The 17,500-nt window shown below is 41.5% G+C and overlaps 1 protein-coding gene across 3 annotated transcripts in view; it reads left to right on the forward strand.

Annotated features, from left to right (window-relative positions):
• Nucleotides 1-17,500, forward strand: part of LOC138971618 (2-hydroxyacyl-CoA lyase 2-like) — a 70,881-nt gene that overhangs the window by 16,883 nt on the left and 36,498 nt on the right. The window contains exon 8 of one of the 3 annotated variants that reach the window (XM_070344391.1): nt 16,809-16,883. The exons of the other annotated variants lie outside the window; for them this stretch is intronic. Coding sequence (XP_070200492.1) covers nt 16,809-16,845 — 37 coding nt within the window. The 3' untranslated portion in view covers nt 16,846-16,883. The remainder of the gene's footprint in view (nt 1-16,808; nt 16,884-17,500) is intronic. 3 annotated transcript variants of the gene reach the window in all.

A 17,500-nucleotide genomic window follows, 5' to 3' on the forward strand; every position in this document is an offset into this window, starting at 1 on the left:
CTCACAGATTAGTAAGAACGACACACACACACACACACACACACACACACATACACACACACACACACACAGAGAGACACACACACACACATATACACACACACACACACACACACTCACAGAAATGCACTCTCACTGCCGGCGCTTTTCATTTGAATAACGACATCCAATAAAGTCTTATCAATTAGGTTATTCCTTTCTAAGCTCTCTGTCTCTAACGGATTGCATATGAATAATGACATCCGACGGGCGCAGTGGCCTAGTGGTAAGACGCCGGCCTTCCAAGCGAGAGGTCGTGGGTTCGAATCCCGGCCGCTGCCGCCTGGTGGGTTAAAAGTGAAGATTTTTCCAATCTCCCAGGTAAACCTATGTGCAGATCTGTCGGTGCATTTGTGTGTACACGCAAGCACAAGACCAAGTGCGCACGGTAAATATCCTGTAATCCATGTCAGAGTCCGTTGGGTCATGGAAACACAAAAATACCCAGCATGCTTCCTCCGAAAGCGGCGTATGGCTGCTTTAATGGCGGGGTAAAAAGTTAAACAGTCATACACGTAAAAATCCACTCGTGCAATAACCACGAGTGAACGTGGGAGTGTCAGCCCATGAACGCAAAAGAAGAAGAAGAAGAAGAAGAATAATGACATCCAATAAAGTCTACCAATTACGTAATTCCTTTCTAAGCTCTCTGTCTCTGGCGGTTTGCATTAGAATAACGACATCCAATTAAGTAGATGTGCAACGCCAAGGCACTGCATACCCCAGCGAAAGACAAACCTCTCTCTCTCTCTCTCTCTCTCTCTCTCTCTCTCTCTCTCTCTCTCTCTCTCTCTCTCTCTCTCTCTCTCTCTCTCTCTCTCTGTCTGTCTGTCTGTCTCTCTCTCTGTCTGTCTCTCTCTCTCTCTCTCTCAAACACACACACACGCACACACACACACACACACACACACACACACACACTCACTCACACGCACTCACTCACTCTCTCACACACACTTCATACACACAAACCACACCCCCATACGCACATATAGACAGACGGACATACACACCTTTACACACAAACACACACACACACATGTACATACGTACGCATGTACGCACACACACACCCACAGACACAGACACACACACACACACACACACCCACACACACCGCATTGACTCACACAAATCTCATACACACAAAACACACACTCATACGCACATACACGGTTGGCCTAGTGGTAAGGCGTCCGCCCCGTAATCTGGAGGTCGTGGGTTAGAACCCAGGCCGGGTCATACCTAAGACTTTAAAATTGGCAATCTAGTGGATGCTCCGCCTTGCGTCTGGCATTATGGGGTTAGTGCATGCTAGGACTGGTTGGTCCGTTGTCAGAATAATGTGACTGGGTGAGACATGAAGCCTGTGCTGGGACTTCTGCCTTGTGTGTGGCGCACGTCATATCTCAAAGCAGCACCGCCCTGATAATTATGGCCCTTCGTGGTCGGCTGGGCTTTAAGCAAACAAACAAACAAATACGCACATAGACAGACGGACACAAACACCTTTACAAACAAACAAATATACACACTCATACACACACAAACATACACACAAACTCATGCACACGCACATTCACACACATTCTTTCTCCCTCTCTCTCAGTCTTTCTTACACACACACACACACACACACACGCACACGCACACACACACCCCAAGTTACACACGTACACACATACACACTCACTCACACGCACTCACTCACTCTCTCACACACACTTCATACACACAAAACACACCCCCATACGCACATATAGCCAGACGGACATAAACACCTTTACATACAAACAAACACACATACACACACACATACACTTACGCACACGCACATACACACACCCACCCACTCTCTCTCTCTTTCTCTCTCTCTTTCTCTCTTATACAAACAGACACACACCCACAGACACACACACACACTGTACATACGCACGCACACGCACCCCCCCACACACACACACATTGACTCACACAAATCTCATACACACAAAACACACACTTATACGCACATAGACCGGCATGGTTGGCCTAGTGGTAAGGCGTCTGCCCCGTGATCGGGAGGTTGTGGGTTCGAACCCCAGCCGGGTCATACCTAAGACTTTAACATTGGCAATCTAGTGGATGCTCCGCCTGGCGTCTGGCATTATGGGGTTAGTGCTAGGACTAGTTGGTCCGGTGTCAGAATAATGTGACTGGGTGAGACATGAAGCCTGTGCTGCGACTTCTGTCTTGTGTGTGGCGCACATTATATGTCCAAGCAGCACCGCCCTGATATGGCCCTTCGTGGTCGGCTGGGCGTTAAGCAAACAAACAAATACGCACATAGACAGTCGGACACACACACCTTTACAAACAAACACATATACACACTCATACACACACAAACATACACACAAACTCATGCACACACACATTCACACACACACACACACTCTCTCTCTCTCTCTCTCTCTCAAACACACACACACACACACAAAACACACACACACCCCAAGTCACACACACACTTACACTCACTCACTCACACGCACTCACTCACTCTCTCACAAAAAACTTCAAACACACAAAACACACACCCATACGCACATATGGACAGACGGACATACACACCTTTACAAACAAACACACATACTGTCATACACGCACACACATACACTTATGCCCACACACACACTTACACACACACGAGTACAGACTCATGCACGCGTGCGCGCGCACACACACACACACACACACACACACACACACACACACACACACACACACACACACACACACACACACACACACACACACAAATACACACACACACACACACACACACACACAGTAACAGTCACGGTAACACTAACACATGTGCACAAAATGAACACAAACACACCATAGACCTAGGTCCCTGAACACACACACTGCGCGAGAGAGAAAGACTACAGGGAGGCATGACGTCATGATGCATTAATTGACGTCAAAGACTTTCGACCGTGACGTATTCTTCTTAAGCGAGCTTTATCCATAGACTTGGAAACTACGGAATTTCTACCCGTCCAAAACGGCGTTGGGTGGCGTTTGCTGAAAAAATGGGGGCGACTATTGCACCCACCGTATTTTTGTTAATATGGTCCCAATTTTTGGTGAACTTCCATCTCCAACTGTAGCACGTAGCCGGGCACAAAGAATCCTTCTTTATCATGTATTATTCGGTATGCACATTTCTCAAGTCGATTACAGTATAGCGTTCACGGGATACCTCCAGCTTCGCTGGGATAAAGTCTACCAACTACGTAATTCCTTTCTAAGCTCTCTGTCTCTGACGGATTGCATTTGAATAACGACATCCTATAAAGTCTACCAACAGCTGCGGAAACTTTTAAGAAACTTGAAACTTAGGAAAGCAAGAAAACAATACAACGTAATTCCTTTCTAAGCTCTCTGTCTCTGACGGATTGCATTTGAATAATGACATCCAATAAAGTCTACCAACAGCTGCGTACACTTTTTAAAATCTTAAAACTCATCAAAAGGAATAAGTTGCGCCTTGGGTCATTTCGGTCCTGAATTTCACGACCTCAGCCAGGCGAAACAGGAAAACAATACAACGTGATTCCGTTCTAAGCTCTCTGTCTCTGACGGTTTGCATTTGAATAACAACATCCAATAAAGTCTACCAACTATCAGCTGCGGAGACATTTGTCTTGAAAAAAATACGCCGAGAGGCGTTAAAGTTCCCCTTGGTTTGTCCCTGGCAACTTGTGATATACGTGTATATTTAATGTTTTTCGTGCTTGCTGCTTTATGACACAAAACTTGCCATATAACGACACCGTTGTTTGGATCGATATAAGAAGCAGTAATGCAAACAATTTGTTCTGTATATGACATTTACACAAGTCGTGTGAAGCAAAATTAATAAATTTAGTCAAGCTGTCAAACTCAAAGAATGGTACTGTACTAAACACACTGCATTGCATGGACAAATGAGATCATCCACGACCGAGACTTTAAAGCGCTGACTTTCTTGTTCAAAATTTAGCGGCCCGCATTCGCTTGCAAAAGCAACTTTTCAACGACAAACACCATAAACTATATATTTTTTTAATCAGCAACTGATAAGAAACAGATAATGATAATAATATAATGTCTTCTTCAAACAATAAAGAAAGTCGAAATTTTAACGGTTTTCTCCATTTTAAGCCAATTTGCAATCAAACACAACAAAATCAAATATTTTCTCATACAGGAGGAAACAGCATACAATGATATCACCTTTGTGATTCAAATACAGATTTTTAAAAAATCAAAAAAATCAGCTAATATTGAGTGACAATTTCGATGGGTTAAAACCAGAACCATTTAAGGTGTTACGAGTGTGTTCGGGTTGCGGTTCTTGCTCATGTTTATGCTCACTGAGTTACTTCCCTTGGATCTGGATCTGGATCTGGATCTGGATAACCCGCCTGGGTTGGTGGTTTGCGGGTGCGAATGCGTATACGCACGGTTCAGTGTGCTTTCGCGAAAGGGTGTGTCATATGCACGGCTAGAACTAAGATACTTCTTGATTTCAGTAAATAGTTTCATTACATGTCAACTAGTTCGTTTTTAAATGATTTTTTAGAGATCGCCAAATGGTATTGTGTGAATAACATCATTCGATCGATTGTACGCACGGCGCCGTGCTTCTAGTAGCTCAGTCCATTCCTTCTTTCCGGTGTGGAAACAGACGTGTTTCTGGCGAAAGAATCGGCGTTTTCAACTCGCCATATCTTCATATTCATTCGGACTAGAACAACGAAATATAAATTTCTTGTAAAAAAAATCCCGAGCCTTGCGACTCTGGTAGTCATTTTCTTACGCGAAGCGGCCTTTGGTAGACTACGACAGTTTTAGTCACCCAAGTATATATCTAAAACGCACGTGGACGAGTTTTCAATGGCGTATTTGAAGTCTGTGAATGTTGTGATTACAAATCATTTCGGGGCACCCCTCAGTCTATACGTACAGACAAACAAATTGCATGGAACGAAAGTTGAGAGGCTGGACTCTAAGTTGTTGTTTTGACTTCTACAAATCTCGCAGGTCTTTTATGCAAAACAGACTCAAAATTGCATTGTTCACGCAAGTGTAGATGACGAGACTATCGAAGGCATGGAATACACTTGCCTACAGATATAATAGACAGACACTGTCTATTTATATCTATGACTTACCCTAGCCCATATGTTAGAATAAAGAACATACTTTGCTCTTTTGAATGATGTATGATTTGGCACTGTACACAGGATTTTAGACCTGCCCCCGAAGTGATTTTTCCATAAACCCGTCAAAAAGCTCACTCTGTTTTGGCCGTAAAAAGCGCCCAAATGAAGTCAATTTCTAACCTGTGTCGTGTGTTCGAAGGAGTACATCTCAGCGATGCCATTGCCTTGCAACCTCAAAGAAATATATTTTAATAACCCGCTAAATGAACGGTTTTTTAGTGTGAAATAAAAGCCGGAGATTTGCTTCGTTTCTTTACTGCGACACAAAACCAAAACTAACTATAGATCTGCGGTGACATTATGAGTTCGTTTTCGACATTGCAGTGAAGTTGCGTGGATCTTCGACGATTCCCGTTCGGTTTAATGTGGATAGAGCTTTGATTGAATGTAACTGCTTTGAAAAGTTACAACATGAGTCCTTGGGGTCGATGTTTTTCGGTAAACTTCTTCGTATCCTTGACTTTACTTTTGACTTGAACAGATCCAGATCGGCTGGGGCTGTTGATCGCCTACACAGATCTATATGAAGATGACTCGACACGGCGAACCGCCGAATCCGTGCCCTCTCGTCGGTCCTACCCCCAAATCCCTTACCAGCCTCAGACCCCACCTCACCATTCTAACCTCACTGGCGTACTATGTGTGATTATCCCTTCCTCATGAAAGAGAAAGTGGAGAAAGGGGAAAAATGAAGAAATGTGTTTTTTTGGACAAATTTTTCTAAGTCCAAAAAAGATGAGAAATATTCATAACAAATTCAGTTTTGGGTCTTTTTCAAATCTATTTGATGCATCTTTTCTGTGACCATTGTGGCTATGCACTGACACACAAATAAGTGGAGAAAAGGGAGAAATGAAGATTTTTTCTTACTGCACAACAGTCAGGGATTAGGGTTACATGTTTACATGTACATTGTCAAGAGGTCAAAACAAATTTTAAAAGCTGTTGAACACTGCACTAGTGTTGCTCTAATCAAGGCGAGTCTGGAACAATAGGTCCACCCCACCAAAAAGTGAACATGGAATTAGTTATGATTTTTTGGCTTGGGTACGGCCAAGTGAACAAGGTAGGAAAGGTTAGAAATAGTCATAACAAGTTCACTTTTGGGTCTTTTTCAAATCTGTTTGCTGCATCTTTTCTGTGACCATTGTGGCTATGCACTGACACTCAAAAAGGTGGAGAAAGGGGAAAAATGAAGATTTTGTTCTTACTATGTACACAACAGTCAGGGATTGTTGACATGTACATTGTCAAGAGGTCAAAACAAATTTTAAAAGCTGTTGGACACTGCACTAGTGTTGCTCTAATCAAGGCGAGTCTGGAACAATAGGTCCACCCCACCAAAAAGTCAACATGGAATTAGTTATGATTTTTTTTGCCTTTTTGCTTGGGTACGGCCAAGTCAAAAAGGTGAGAGGGGTTACAAATAGTCATAACAAGTTCAGTTTGGGGTCTTTTTCAAATCTGTTTGCTGCATCTTTTCTGTGACCATTGTGGCTATACACTGACAGTCAAAAAAGTAAAGAAGGGAAAAATGAAGATTTTGGGTGTTGTTTTTTTTGGGACAAATTTTGAAGAAGGGAAAAATGAAGATTTTGGGTGGGTTTTTTTTTTGACAAATTGTTTTAAGTCCAAAAAAGATGAGAAATATTCATAACAAATTCAGTTTTGGGTCTTTTTCAAATCTGCTTGATGCATCTTTTCTGTGACCATTGTGGCTATACACTGACACACAAAAAAGTGGAGAAAGGGGAGAAATGAAGATTTTTTCTTACTGCACAACAGTCAGGGATTAGGGTTACATGTTTACACTCCCTAGGTGCCGCAGATGTGCACCTGGGTTTTAGTTTCTTGATTCATTGTTTCCTTTCTCAGATTATGGACCTCCCATTTATTGAATACAGCCGATATGGTGCAAGACCAGTTCAGTGCCTACTGTTCACCTGTAGCAAGCACATCATGCCAGTGATATTAGAGACTCGCTATTGCTCCTATGAGGGGAAGAAATGAAGAATGAAAAATTAACTGGACAGTTCCGGAAATTTCTAGAAGGTAAGGGAGATAATTCTTTTTTGTCTGTGGTCGCCATACCTCTGAGATGGCAAGAGGCAGGAACAAGATAGTGTGCACGTACACTCCCTAGGTGCCGCAGATGTGCACCTGGGTTTTAGTTTCTTGATTCATTGTTTCCTTTCTCAGATTATGGACCTCCCATTTATTGAATACAGCCTATATGGTGCAAGACCAGTTCAGTGCCTACTGTTCACCTGTTGCAAGCACATCATGCCAGTGATATTAGAGACTCGCTATTGCTCCTGTGAGGGGAAGAAAAGAAGAAAGAAAAATTAACTGGACAGTTCCGGAAATTTCTAGAGGGTAAGGGAGATAACTCTTTTTTTGTATCCAAACAAAGGAGGTAAAGCTAATGATAATGGGATAGCGAGCATCTTAAATTGCTACAGGGCTCCGCTTACTCCCGGGCGAAGCCGGGCTTAACTGCTAAATTTCTAGAAGGTAAGGGAGATAACTGTTCACCTGTAGCAAGCACATCATGCCAGTGATATTAGAGACTTGCTATTGCTCCTATGAGGGGAAGAAATGAAGAATGAAAAAATAACTGGAAAGTTCCGGAAATTTCTAGAAGGTAAGGGAGATAACTCTTTTTTGTCTGTGGTCGCCATACCTCTGAGATGGCAAGAGGCAGGAACAAGATAGTGTGCACGTACACTCCCTAGGTGCCGCAGATGTGCACCTGGGTTTTAGTTTCTTGATTCATTGTTTCCTTTCTCAGATTATGGACCTCCCATTTATTGAATACAGCCTATATGGTGCACGACCAGTTCAGTGCCTATACTGTTCACCTGTAGCAAGCACATCATACCAGTGATATTAGAGACTCGCTATTGCTCCTATGAGGGGAAGAAATGAAGAAAGAAAAATTAACTGGACAGTTCCGGAAATTTCTAGAAGGTAAGGGAGATAACTCTTTTTTTGTATCCAAACAAAGGAGGTAAAGCTAATGATAATGGGATAGCGAGCGTCTTAAATTGCTACAGGGCTCCGCTTACTCCCGGGCAAAGCCGGGTTTAACTGCTAGTATATTATATATGTGTGTGTGTGTGTGTGGTGTGCGATTCATAGAAATTTACTGGACAGATCTTCATGAAACTTTGCACACAAATGTTCCGACCCCCAACCCTTCACCCTGATTCAAACTCATGTATCACAAGTCTAGCGCTCCCAAATTATTTCTTTTTATCATTTTTGTCAGTCAAGATAATGGGGGTGGGGTTGGTACGGGAATAATTGTGAAGCAGCCAATAAAGCAACAACTTATTTTGTTTACAGGTATTGTATATGTATACAGTGAACTACTAGCTGTGTTCAAGTTTAGTTATGTTTTCTGTCGAGCGAATTTTTTTTAAATACGTTTTTACTACTAAAGGAGTGATAATTTTATGTGTATGCCCTCGAGAAACCTCGATCTATTTCTGAAAATGCACGTTGATAAGTACCGTTTTATGATAAAGTTATACTCTCCATTCATTTATATACACAAACTAATGTTTCATTTATTATTTGTAGAGCTAAATATGTCAGTCGGGATCATGTTAAGAATCGCAGTGTTTTTCGCAAAATCGTACTTGACAACCCCCAGTAAAAAAATTCTAAAACAAAAGTTAATACGTCAACCTCTTTTTTTCTTTGCACAGATGTGTCCATATTGCTTAGAGGAACCTGTGCACAAAATGTGTAATGTTTCTTTCACGCGATTTGAACACACAAGTAACCCCTTAAGAATCGTAGTGTTTTTCGCAAAATCGTACTTGACAACCCCCGGTAAAAAAATTCTAAAAAAAAAATTAATACGTCGACCACCTTTTTTCTTTGCACAGATGTGTCCATATTGCTTAGAGGAACCTATGCACAAAATGTGTAATGTTTCTTTCACGCGAATTTTTTTTAAATACGTTTTTACTACTAAAGGAGTGATAATTTTATGTGTACGCCCTCGATAAACCTCGATCATTTTCTGAAAATGCACGTTGATAAGTACCGTTTTATGATAAAGTTATACTCTCCATTCATTTATATACACAAACTAATGTCTCATTTATTATTTGTAGAGCTAAATATGTCAGTTGGGATCATGTTAAAAATCGCAGTGTTTTTCGCAAAATCGTACTTGACAACCCCCAGTAAAAAAATTCTAAAAAAAAAGTTAATACGTCGACCCCCTTTTTTCTTTGCACAGATGTGTCCATATTGCTTAAAGGAACCTGTGCACAAAATGTGTAATGTTTCTTTCACGCGATTTGAACACACAAGTAACCCCTTAACTGGTTTGCGGCCATTTTGAGAAATGGCCACTTGAAGTTTTTAACCCCTCAAAAAAAATAGTAAACACAAGATTACAACCTTCATATTTTAAGCAATAGATATAGAGGAAGAACTGGTCATGTACAGTTGAAATCAATTTAATTGAACTACTCTATCATATGAAAATAACGTATAATTTGTTCTGCTTCCAGAATACGCTCCTTCTTTTTTCTCAGTCCTGGAGCTAGAAAAGCCCAGCGCACCATAGCTGCTTCTGACTTCCAAACAGATCCCACTGTGGCCTGTGCTACAGCAGTCAGAAGCAGCCTCCTCACACATAGCATGTTCTGCTTCCAAGCAAAAGCTTACACTGCAACACTAGTTTAAATTGTTTTAATGTTTATTGCCGCAATAAACACACATATTTCAAGTCACACACTAAACCATCATTAAAGAATTATGTATTCGTCTAATGTATGGCCTAATGAACGCACACCTTTTACACACAATTAAATTGCAGGTATTTTCCCATGGCAAAAAAACCCACATTCTTTGTTAACATTCCAAAAATAAATTGTATTTTGGTTGTTTTCCTAAGAACTCAATAGTAAATCTTATTTTGTATCAGCTCATATTGTTTTGCATTACGCACAAAGACTACAAACCCAGCAACAACGACAAACTGACCACACACAAAACGAACAAAGCAGCACAGAAACAAGCAAGCAAACAAGAAAAGCTTCACTGATGATCAAGCTTGGCGCATTATAACCAATCACACAAGGACAATAAAATCACGAGTTCTAGATTCTGATTTCATGATACCCTGCGTGTTCATTATCAATAAAAACAAATTGGCATTCTTACCTTGTGATGTACTTTTTTCTTCACAGAAGTGTTGTGCACAAAAGTCAAAATCAAAGTCAGACCTTAAAGCACATCCCTGTATTTTAGATCACAGTTTCAGCAGAAAACCAAACTCTAAGTCACCATCAGTTTTGTCAATAGAACTTTGATGACCACGTATCAGTTCCACAACTGACATCTAGTGTGCTAGTAAAAAACGTTTTACACACATATGATCTCTGGCCATCTTTCAGAAAGAAAAACTTCCTTGAAACTTGTCTCTTTTTTGGAGCTGGTTCTCCGTCTGTTTTCAGGTAAGTTCTTGTTCCCGTTTCTTCAATTCAGTGACAAACAAAGTCTTTCTGTCGCTCATATGAAGAGAGCGAATAAAAGGCCTGAAAAATGTCTTGCCTTTCTTCTTCTGATATTTTGCTGGAACACATCATTTTACACTTTGAACAGTCGACCTTCTGTACTGCTTTTGCCCTAGCCGTTTCACCGGTTGTCCTTGAGTAAGATTGACCGCTCAGTTTCTTTGTTTTTCTAATATTCTTCTTCCAGGTCTTAGGGTTGCTGAGTCTTTTTCGACTAAACTTCTTCTTTGGAGGTGTCACATAGGATGCCTCCTTCCTCGGAGATGGCAGTTTTTGTGCTGGGGTTCCATAACAAGATGGAGGAGATGCTGTGGTAGATTCACATGAAGGAGCAGTGTCAGACATGTTAGAAGCTGAAGTGAATACACCATTGGAAAAAAATCAAAGTTAGTATCATCTGAGGTGATTGTAGTCACTGGGGTTGAATCAGAGTCAACATATGCTGATCGAGGTAGAAGCACACACAAGAGAAATATTTACAGGTGTTGGGCAGCTGGATTCATGTGAAGGGGTGGAATCACAACCAGTATGTATTGGAGTTGATGCACGAACAGGAGAAAAACCACATTCACCATGTTTCTCGGTAGACTCTTCGATGGAAAAATCAACAGCACAGTCGTCATGTTTCAGAGTAGATTTTTCCACTGGAGACGCTTCACATTCATCAGGTTTCGGAGTTGGTGCAAGGACGGAAGACGCATGTCTGTCTGGTTTTAAAGTGGTTTTTCTCCTGATGCATGCATCATAGTGTTGTGGCTGATTCTTGGGAGCTGTCAATGTCAGGTAAATGGGTTCCATCCGCACATGCACTTGTGGATCAATGCTCGGTCTGATATCCACCACAGGGTGAGTCTGACGACTGGTAAATATTTTTACTGGTCTTTTGGTCACGTTTGCCAGCGCTAGAGGTAACAGATCACCTGCACGAGTGTTCCAGCAACCACTTCTTCTTAAGTCCTCAATCATTTGAAGTATGTTAATAAATCTTTCATTTTCGTCAATGGTTGGGAGATCAAAAAAACCGGAGTAGGGCTCTACATTGTCCATGATGTGATCACAGACTTGTTCTCTCAAATCATTGGGACGGGTTACTTGTCCAAGATGGAAGCATGATGCTTCGAAAAAGCAATTTCCATTTCCTGGAACTTTAATTCTCGTTAAGCCATTGGCAGTGAGAAGATTCTGCAACCTCATCCCATGAATCCGGAGGACAGTCTCCTGAAATGCTTGGTGCTTTTTGCTTGCCTGGACGGCCATATTCACCTCCTGCTGAACAGCATCTGGAGGTCGTGGGTTAGAACCCAGGCCGGGTCATACCTAAGACTTTAAAATTGGCAATCTAGTGGATGCTCCGCCTTGCGTCTGGCATTATGGGGTTAGTGCATGCTAGGACTGGTTGGTCCGGTGTCAGAATAATGTGACTGGGTGAGACATGAAGCCTGTGCTGCGACTTCTGCCTTGTGTGTGGCGCACGTTATATCTCAAAGCAGCACCGCCCTGATAATTATGGCCCTTCGTGGTCGGCTGGGCGTTAAGCAAACAAACAAACAAATACGCACATAGACAGACGGACACAAACACCTTTACAAACAAACAAATATACACACTCATACACAAACAAACATACACACAAACTCATGCACACGCACATTCACACACATTCTTTCTCCCTCTCTCTCAGTCTTTCTTACACACACACACACACACACACGCACACGCACACACACACACCCCAAGTTACACACGTACACACATACACACTCACTCACACGCACTCACTCACTCTCTCACACACACTTCATACACACAAAACACACCCCCATACGCACATATAGACAGACGGACATAAACACCTTTACAAACAAACACACATACACACACACATACACTTACGCACACGCACATACACACACCCACCCACTCTGTCTCTCTCTTTCTCTCTCTCTTTCTCTCTTATACAAACAGACACACACCCACAGACACACACACACTGTACATACGCACGCACACGCACCCCCCCCCCCACACACACACACACATTGACTCACACAAATCTCATACACACAAAACACACACTTATACGCACATAGACCGGCATGGTTGGCCTAGTGGTAAGGCGTCCGCCCCGTGATCGGGAGGTTGTGGGTTCGAACCCCAGCCGGGTCATACCTAAGACTTTAACATTGGCAATCTACTGGATGCTCCGCCTGGCGTCTGGCATTATGGGGTTAGTGCTAGGACTAGTTGGTCCGGTGTCAGAATAATGTGACTGGGTGAGACATGAAGCCTGTGCTGCGACTTCTGTCTTGTGTGTGGCGCACGTTATATGTCCAAGCAGCACCGCCCTGATATGGCCCTTCGTGGTCGGCTGGGCGTTAAGCAAACAAACAAATACGCACATAGACAGTCGGACACACACACCTTTACAAACAAACACATATACACACACAAACATACACACAAACTCATGCACACACACATTCACACACACACACACACTCTCTCTCTCTCTCAAACACACACACACACACACACACACACAAACAAACACACACACACACCCCCCCCAAGTCACACACACACTTACACTCACTCACTCACACGCACTCACTCACTCTCTCACAAAAAACTTCATACACACAAAACACACACCCATACGCAAATATGGACAGACGGACATACACACCTTTACAAACAAACACACATACACATACACGCACACACATACACTTATGCCCACACACACACTTACACACACACGAGTACAAACTCATGCACGCGTGCGCGCGCGCACACACACACACACACACACACACACACACACACACACACACACCACACACATACGAGTACAGACTCATGCACGCGTGCGCGCACACATACACATACACACACACACAAATACACACACACACACACACACACACAGTAACAGTCACTTTAACACTAACACATGTGCACAAAATGAACACAAACACACCATAGACCTAGGTCCCTGAACACACACACTGCGCGAGAGAGAAAGACTACAGGGAGGCATGACGTCATGATGCATTAATTGACGTCAAAGACTTTCGACCGTGACGTATTCTTCTTAAGCGAGCTTTATCCATAGACTTGGAAACTACGGAATTTCTACACGTCCAAAACGGCGTTGGGTGGCGTTTGCTGAAAAAATGGGGGCGACTATTGCACCCACCGTATTTTTGTTAGTATGGTCCCAATTTTTGGTGAACTTCCATCTCCAACTGTAGCACGTAGCCGGGCACAAAGAATCCTTCTTTATCATGTATTATTCGGTATGCACATTTCTCAAGTCTATTACAGTATAGCGTTCACGGGATACCTCCAGCTTCGCTGGGATAAAGTCTACCAACTACGTAATTCCTTTCTAAGCTCTCTGTCTCTGACGGATTGCATTTGAATAACGACATCCTATAAAGTCTACCAACAGCTGCGGAAACTTTTAAGAAACTTGAAACTTAGGAAAGCAAGAAAATAATACAACGTAATTCCTTTCTAAGCTCTCTGTCTCTGACGGATTGCATTTGAATAATGACATCAAATAAAGTCTACCAACAGCTGTGTACACTTTTTAAAATCTTAAAACTCATCAAAAGGAATAAGTTGCGCCTTGGGTCATTTCGGTCCTGAATTTCACGACCTCAGCCAGGCGAAACAGGAAAACAATACAACGTGATTCCGTTCTAAGCTCTCTGTCTCTGACGGTTTGCATTTGAATAACAACATCCAATAAAGTCTACCAACTATCAGCTGCGGAGACATTTGTCTCGAAAAAAATACGCCGAGAGGCGTTAAAGTTCCCCTTGGTTTGTCCCTGGCAACTTGTGATATACGTGTATATTTAATGTTTTTCGTGCTTGCTGCTTTATGACACAAAACTTGCCATATAACGACACCGTTGTTTGGATCGATATAAGAAGCAGTAATGCAAACAATTTGTTCTGTATATGACATTTACACAAGTCGCGAGAAGCAAAATTAATAAATTTAGTCAAGCTGTCAAACTCAAAGAATGGTACTGTACTAAACGCACTGCATTGCATGGACAAATGAGATCATCCACGACCGAGACTTTAAAGCGCTGACTTTCTTGTTCAAAATTTAGCGGCCCGCATTCCTTTGCAAAAGTAACTTTTCAACGACAAACACTATACACTATATATTTTTTTAATCAGCAACTGATAAGGAACAGATAATGATAATAATATGTGTCTTCTTCAAACAATAAAGAAAGTCGAAATTTTAACGGTTTTCTCCATTTTAAGCCAATTTGCAATCAAACACAACAAAATCAAATATTTTCTCATACAGGAGGAAACAGCATACAATGATATCACCTTTGTGATTCAAATACAGATTTTTTAAAAATCAAAAAAATCAGCTAATATTGAGTGACAATTATTTTCAACAAGAAGAGCAAACGCTCGATCGAGTCACTTTCGCAGTTCTGAATATTATATGAGGCATCAGATGGACAGGAAGAAATTGCTATTCACAACACAATGAGTCACGTTCACATAAAATTTGAGCCTGGTCACTTTTATAGTTTCCGAGAAAAGCCCAACGTTAAGTTGTGTGTTGCCGAACAGAAAAGGCTAGTTATCTCCCTTGTTTTTCTGATAACGTTCGTAAAAGGCTACAGATGTAAATACTTTGATGTAAAGAATAATCCTACAAAGTTTCAATCACATCCGATGAACTTTGTCAAAGATATAAAATGTCTAATTTTTCCTTTGACGCTGACCTGTGACCTTGAAAAAGGTCAAAGGTCAACGAAACCATCGTTAAAGTGTAGAGGTCATTGGAGGTCACGACTAAACAAAATATGAGCCCGATCGCTTTGATAGTTTCCGAGAAAAGTCCAACGTTAAGGTGGTGTCTACGGACGGCCGGCTGGCCGGCCGGACAGACTAACACTGACCGATTACATAGAGTCACTTTTTCTCAAGTGACTCAAAAACGAATTTTGAAGGTACCATGATGGAATGTAATCCCATAGTCCGCAAAGTCAAAGATCATCTTACAAAAATGTCAACAAATGGATGAAAATCTGTAGCCGTGAAAGTGCCGCCTCAACTTTTGCAAACGGGCAAATGTGACGCCATCAAATAGTCCAATGAAATAAATCGGAGAAAAAGCTTTTACAAAATGCCCTGAAAAAATGTATGCATCAATTGTCATGAAAATCCGTCCGGTAATTTCTGAGAAATGCTTTGTCACATACATACATACATACATACACACATACGTGCATACACACACGCACACATCGGGAGACAAACCTCGCTCCCCGATCTCGTTAAAACATTCAGTCATTACTTGACTGAATGTAAAAAGCACATTCAATACCGCTTAAAATCGTAAATGATGATTGAGTAGGCAAGCAAATTCAATAATACCAAGGTGCGTATAGTTATCAGGTGTTACACACACACACACACACACACACACACACACACACACACACACTATAAGACTTAAAATAGGCACAACCTATAGGGTGTATCCTTATTGAAGTCACACAGCTTGTTTAAACTGTTTTATTTAACGTTTGTGCATTATTTACAAAAAACGCATATTGAGTAAACAACAACAAGCATAATGCTTATAGTGGTGTTCACTATTTCTAGAAAATTACATATAATATAAATGGCGGCTATTGTACAGTTTAAATGAAAAGCTTGCAAACATGAAAAGAAAATTGAATGAAAATTGTACATCAAAACAAAAATCCGTTTGGGAATACATATACTATATGTATAATATTTATGGTGTTTGCGAGTAAGAGATAGGGAGGGAGAGAGGGAGGGAGGGAGGGGGAGAGAGGGGGAGAGTGAGAGAGAGAGAGAGAGAGAGAGAGAGAGAGAGAGAGAGAGACGAGTTGACGTGTCGATTTTGCTTTCACTTTACATGTTTATCTGTTCGAAACGGCCGGACTGTCACACAGCTTGCACGCTATAAAACGTGGTACACACAGAGTTTAGCTCACAGTGGATGGCTGCATAGTCCCAGAGTACTACAGGTGAGTGCATCTTGATTCGTTCATGTCCTGCCGAGTCTATGCCGTACGTACTACCTGTACTTCAAATCCTAGTTTTACAATTATTTCTCGGAGTTAGACATTGTGAATCTTGCCAAAGAAACAAATCTTAATGTGCGTCTCTGGCCTTAAATCAAATTATTTCTTGGAGTTAGACATGGTAAAGCTTGCCATACAAACAAATCTGAATTTCCATCTCTGGCCTTTAATCAAATTATTTCTTGGAGTTAGACATTGTAAAGCTTGCCAGAGAAACAAATCTGAATTTCCATCTCTGTCCTTTAATCAAATTATTTCTCGGAGTTAGACATTGTAAAGCTTGCCACAGAAACAAATCTGAATTTCCATCTCTAGCCTTTAATCAAATTATTTCTCGGAGTTAGACATTGTAAAGCTTGCCACAGAAACAAATCTGAATTTCCATCTCTGGCCTTAAAACAAAATCAACTTAAAGCGATATTCTTTCTTCATATCAGGGGTCGAATTCAAGCAAAGTCTGGTTCTTTTATATCTGTCATAATTATGTGTGCGTCTGTCTGCAATGAAGACCATTTTGTTGACGGACTTGCGAATATCTCGTTTTTTTTTTTAAACGGAAC

Source organism: Littorina saxatilis, linkage group LG7 (assembly GCF_037325665.1).
Source record: "Littorina saxatilis isolate snail1 linkage group LG7, US_GU_Lsax_2.0, whole genome shotgun sequence".
Taxonomy (NCBI): domain Eukaryota; kingdom Metazoa; phylum Mollusca; class Gastropoda; order Littorinimorpha; family Littorinidae; genus Littorina; species Littorina saxatilis.